Raw genomic sequence first — 6,000 nt, 5'->3', positions numbered from 1 at the left:
AATAAAATGCCCCAGGCCAACCAAAACCAAAACCACCCTGCAGTGGCAGGGTGGGAGGGAAAAAGAACAGATATGGTTTTCCTTTGCTTTAAGGCTGAATGTGTGAGAGAGCTATAAGAAATCTTGTGAAGCCTGGACTATGTGAGAACTACCTTTCCGTATGTCCTTTGGATACTACTGAATGGGATGACAAGATGTGATGGCCCAAACCAATAATTTAAAAGGATGTTATAGTGAAGAGGGTGCTCATCATACTCATGATTTTGAATAGTTTATTAAATGAAAGGTGAAGCATCAGTTTTAAATTGTACAAAAGGAAAAAAAAAAAACCTCATATTGTAAATGTACAATTTACAGAATTACTAGCAAAACCAATCAAGGAGACACTCATAATACAAAAAACCTATTGACTGCAAACTGAACTGGAAACCCATTGCAGGTACCGTGATAATAAATGTTTGTTATACAGTATTCTACAATGTTAAATTAGGAATCAGTTTTCCACACAGAGGACTGTGAAGCACAAGGTTTGTCTGAGACTCTGACTCAAACCGGGCAGCATTTATTATGCTCCCATGCTCACAGAAATACCGTACTGACCGTTTAATGCAGCCATTCCTCCCCACCCCGATCCCTTTGGGGCGGACAGGAGCGGAAGGGCTGTGACCTGTTACAAAGCAATGTTCCAGCTACTTTTCAGGCTTTATACCTTACCCAACCGACATCATCGAAGGAATGGCTGAATTAATTATGCAGTCAAACATTTTTGGCAACCATGTCTGTCTGAGAACTGCACATGTTGTAAGAAACAAACCTCAGCTGAGTGAAATGCTGATCTGTTTTTAAAATCAGATTCTTTTCCCTCCCAGCAAGTAAGCACTGGGTATTAATGTTGTTTTGTTTTTAAATAAGCTTGTAAAAGGGAGGAAAAAAAAAAAAAAAAGGCTCCATGATTATTTTGCAGTTGCTAAAAAAGCACCTCTAAAACTGCTGTGCTCCAAGTGGGTCAATCCGCTTTGTATCTCAAATGCTAATATTAGAATGCAGAAAGGAAGATTAACATTTTGGGGCTGATTTCTTAGAGATACTAGAGTCAGTGCAAGTCATGGATGGCCAGCACCTCTGATAGCAGGCCAGTTTTAACTACAGTAGCAGCTACTAGGCAGAGTCATAAAATTGAAGCATAATGAAATTCCAAATTATTGAAGACATTGAAAAAAATCTCTTATTACAATGAATTAGCTGAGAATGTTTGGGGTTTTCTGTTTTTTTGATGTTTTTTACTTTTTTGAAAAATCATATTTTTTTCAAAGAATTACTCTTAATATSCACAGTTAACACTGAAAATGTAGCTGTATTCCATTGTAAGCTTAAGAACTTCACCATCTAAGCACAAATTTCTATGCAGCACATACAGTACTTCTAACTGGCAAAATTAATTTACAAAAATAGCGCAAAAGGGTATTTACGGCATGGAAAGTAGACTTTTTTTTTATGGTACAGTTAAAATTGCTTTTAGTATGCTAAAGTGATTCCTTTCCCCCACCCTTGAATTATTTGTTTTAATAGGAAAGTTGCTGTTTATGTACCTTGGGTTGGCAGGGCTTGAAGTAGGTAGTAAAAACAGCAAAGTGATTACTTGAGAACCATTTGTGTGTTTTACTGAGAATACTTTATTTGCTGGTATAAGTTGCTAAAAATGCACAGAGCAAGTACCAATAGAAAATTTACTGTTTTTGTGTCCCCATGTGCTATATAAAATGAATGTTACACAGCATCTGTTGGAAAAGTGGCTTCATGGACATCTCTTACTTTATGTCCCATTATAAATAAAAATAAATCTTCTCAAGAGTATAAAATCTGGGTTTATCATATCAGAATCTGAAATTTTTTGGCAGAGATGCACGTCATTAGAATTCTAACCTCTTCTATAAGAGTGTTCTTCTCAATGCCTATGAGAGGATATAAGCGTACCATAATGTTAATCAAATCCAGTGTGTTCAAAAACACTTTTCTGTAGCCAGAATGACCTGCTTATAGCATCATTGCTAGTCAATGGCTGATAGGCATAGGTTTAATAAAAATGGCTAGCATTTAAAACATAAAAAGGCAAATGTTAAAACTGTTTTAAATTGTACAGCAGAAAAATAAAGTTAAAAAGTTCTGTTTTCACTCAATGTTGTTTTCAGAAAACATATGTAGAACAGTGTTTATTTTGACAGCTGTCTTAACAATTTAAAACTTCCTCCTCATCCAGGAAAAAAAAAAAAAAATCTGTATTAGGACAGTCAAGAACAGGGATACAAATGATTTTCTAGGTCAGCCTTTCTGAGGTGACGGATTGGCCAACATTCCTTTGTGTCATTAAGAAGTTCCTCTTCTTTCTCGCACTACAAAAAGGGATTGACCTTAATCATTTGGATAAAAATCAAACCGTATCACATCAAAAATGTGGTTTTCATACAAGCTATCACAGTATATAGGCCTCTAGCTCTAAACAATAGAGTTCCAAATTTGTAAAATGTCTTCACCAGACTTCAGAACATAGGCATTCCAAATCCCTAGAAAAATGATTTAAAAGACAGTGATTAATTAGGCGTAATAACAATGGAAAAGAACCTCAGATAAAGAGCAAGCAGGGCTAGTAAAGTCTTACTGAATCGTCCTCGATGATAGCTGCGGAGTCAAAGAAGTCTGGCCTCAGTTCAGCCCGTTCCCGTCGGTTTCTTGAAGGTGGCTAAAAAGACGAGTCAGCTATTTTAGTACAGCGCGTCAGCTAACCGGGGGGAAAGGATGCGTACGACTCTACGGCTAACGCACGCAAACCTGTTTCCCTCTTCCTTTACGAAGCAGCTTTGCATGGATTTCCATAAAAGCCCAGACACAGGAGAGCACTTCCTAAATTCAGCATTTATTTAGGGATGGGGTTAAAGCTGATGTATTCTCAAGAAATTTAAGTCTGGGCTTATAGCTAAGGACTTTCTTAAGGCCCTTGCTGACTTAAAGATGTTCTTCTTATATTAGAACTGTAGGCATAAAACTCTCTGCCTTATGCTTTTACATTTATGATGAAACTCCAGCTCTGACATGATCAAAAAAATGGATTAAAAAACACTTAAGATGTCATAATATTTCTCAGGCCTAAGCCCTTTGGGTTGTCCTCCCCTAGGAACATTAGGGTAAATGTGAGTTTCACTGGCTTGATCCATTCCTTCATTTCCTACTCCTTGGATTACCAGTAAAAGAGGAATTTCACTTACTTGATAATCATTTGAATGCTAGTAATAATCTCAGTATTCAGCAGCAGCAACTGAATTATTGACTACATTTTCTTTCCAAGACATTATAGCCCAGTCCTACAATAACCTATGCCTTGTAGTTTGAAAGCATCAAAAAACCCAGCAACCTGATCCTCTTTCTCCTTTTACAAGAAAAATACTCACTCATTCAAASCAGAGAGGCTAGTAACATTATCATCTTTACAAAGGAAATCATGCCTGTAAGTAGTACATTACCATGAAAGGACTTGAGGACACCCTTCACCCCCCCTGCCCCACAACCCCAAGAGGAACCAGAAGCAACTCAGCTCGATCAGTCAGACTGCAGTGTGGCTGCACAAAGAGCTGTGCCAACAAAAGAGTAAACGATGGGTGTAACAGTGGCACAGGGAAGGAAACAACACCTGAAATGCCCTTAGATGTTACTGTTTCCAGACTCTTCAAAATGTCAAACCACAACCTGAAACAAACATTGTAACTGCATTTTAGAGAGTCCATTTGTACTTCCCTGATGGTGAGGATGCACCTTCATTTAATAGTCAATCAATATGATGAGCTGGTCTCACCACTATCCCCACCAACCCTCCTGCCCTCGCCTGGATTTAGCACTTGTCTGACTGCATGGTGAGTGAGATCAGCTACTTCTTCAGCGCTCACCTGAGAGGTCTGCACGATACACCTGATATAAATCATATAAATCATATAAATCATATCCTAACATTCGTATGTAGACAAGCTGCAGGTGCATAATAGTGCTTTAGGCATCAGGTATGTGTTACTGCCTGAGTCCGGAGTATTAGAGAGGAAGAGTGCTAAGCAATGCTTGTGTTTCTATGAAAAGAAAATCGATTGGGCATGGATTTGCATTTTTAGGCTCTAGGGAGCCTCTATTCYGATCATTTCCACTCTCTGATACTCAGACAACAGGAGGTCAGGCTCATAACTTTGGATATTTTTGTTTGCACTTCTAAAATTCCTTTTAAACTATCCTTCTCCATTTTAACCTTCTTATTAATTATCAAGATCTACTGACCAGATCAATGACCATTGTGTCCTCAAATTCTTCGTTCATATCCTCTAGCTGACCTCGTGAGGACATCATGACATCTTCAAAGATGGGCTCAGCGTCATCTTCCATTAGACCTCGTCTGATTAAATAGAGAGAGGAATAAAAGTCATCATCCAGGCATTTAAATCTCCCAGCCTTGAGCTTTGTCATTAAAAACAAAGCACAAATACTATCCCTTTACCTCTTCACCTAAAACCCTATGCTGAGAACAAAACCAAGGTACTTTCTGTAATATTAACTGGAATAAAATTTCATGTAAAAACAAACCTACCACTTGAAGGGGCTGAAGCAGGAAGTCCAGTGTAGTATCATAAACTAGTTAAATCTGTCCCTAACAAGAAAAGGGCAATAACCTTACTGCGTTTGCTTGCCTTTTAATAAGCAGGGGGTCACACAGTTTGCCAAGGTCATTGGTAAGTCCCTAGGAATCCACCAATGACTCCAAGACCAGTTTCTAATGCTGTAAGGACTTAAGCTCACTACAGACTCTGGCCCCCATCCTGAAAAGTACTTATGTGCTGAAAGACTTGGCTGGATCAGCACCGGAGCGCAAAGCACCTCGTACAACGACGCTTCAGCGTTCACCCACGTGTTCCCTCCGTTAGCTGCCCAGTGGCACGCCTTGGCAAAGGGTGATGTGGATGAAAGAAGCTTACAGGGGTTCAAGGGAAAACTGGACAACTACTTGAAAGAGAAGTTCATTGAAAATTACTTAATAGACAAATCACAGTGCTTCAACAAAATCCCCTGAAATGAAAATAGTTGGAAGGCTGGGGAAGGATTAGAGGGGAGCGTACCATACATGTCTGCCCTGTTCACTAGGCACCTGCTTATGGTCCCTGCTGGAGACAGAACACTGGGCTAGAGGGCCACGTGGCCCAGGTCCATCCCAACATTACAAAGCTGTTACTCTGCCTTTATTAAGAAGAGTTAAATGTCACAGAAATTACTAGCAATTACCCCAAAAGGTATAATTTAAAACAAGGCGTTGTCAACTAAAACAGTTCTGATCTAGAGATGAGGATGCTCTGAACACTTACACTGCATGCCTTACACCAGTTCTCCCTTTCATGTAGTTCATTCCTGTCCTGTCCTTTCGATTTAAATCTTCTAGCTTCTGTTGGCCCAACCAAGATATCTGCATCTGGGGACTAACAAACATAAAGCAGCATTATCACTGAGAACACTAACAATTTTGAGTTGGCTACTTTGAGACAGTATCTCCTGAAGTTTTGTGTCTGGGCATGCTTCAGATTAAAATATTTAAATCACATCCGTCACTGCACACGTCTTCTGGATTCCCTTCTGCAACTTGTCTCCTCTCACTGCATGTGCACAAAAAAATCCATTAAGTGTTGTAATAAAAATGGCTACATAACATGCTAACATTACTCATTCATTAATGTGGCATGCATCTGGAGTGGGAGCACTTTAAAAAAAATCATTTTATTAAATTCTACTTCACTGCCTCAGTTCAGGCAAAATATGAATATGAACAGATCCAAATTAATAACTGACATACATTTTAAAAGACATAAAAATGTCACATGAAGTGGAAAAACAAATTGCTTGTAAAAATACAGCCCTGATAAACTTTAGTGTCCAGTTAATTTATCCATACCTGAAAGGCTGGACTTTCAGTAACACCTAAAT

The 6,000-nt window shown here is 38.8% G+C and overlaps 1 protein-coding gene across 6 annotated transcripts in view; it reads right to left on the bottom strand.

Moving 5' to 3' along the window:
* Positions 1–255: 255 nt before the first annotated feature.
* Positions 256–6,000, bottom strand: part of STAG1 (stromal antigen 1) — a 154,353-nt gene continuing 148,608 nt past the window's right edge. For 4 of the 6 annotated variants that reach the window (XM_026075538.1, XM_026075541.1, XM_026075539.1 and 1 more), the window contains 4 exons: positions 5,388–5,498; positions 4,312–4,426; positions 2,657–2,737; positions 256–2,561 (listed from right to left, as the gene is read on the bottom strand). In XM_026075538.1, coding sequence (XP_025931323.1) covers positions 2,538–2,561; positions 2,657–2,737; positions 4,312–4,426; positions 5,388–5,498 — 331 coding nt within the window. In that variant the 3' untranslated portion in view covers positions 256–2,537. The remainder of the gene's footprint in view (positions 2,562–2,656; positions 2,738–4,311; positions 4,427–5,387; positions 5,499–6,000) is intronic. The other 2 variants (XM_026075542.1, XM_026075543.1) reach the window with 1 other exon arrangement.

The sequence above is a fragment of the Apteryx rowi genome, unplaced genomic scaffold (genome assembly GCF_003343035.1).
Source record: "Apteryx rowi isolate R43461 unplaced genomic scaffold, aptRow1 scaffold_406, whole genome shotgun sequence".
Classification (NCBI taxonomy): Eukaryota; Metazoa; Chordata; class Aves; order Apterygiformes; family Apterygidae; genus Apteryx; species Apteryx rowi.
The sequence above is the reverse complement of the archived record's forward strand: the minus strand, read 5'-3'. Positions and strand labels throughout refer to the sequence as shown.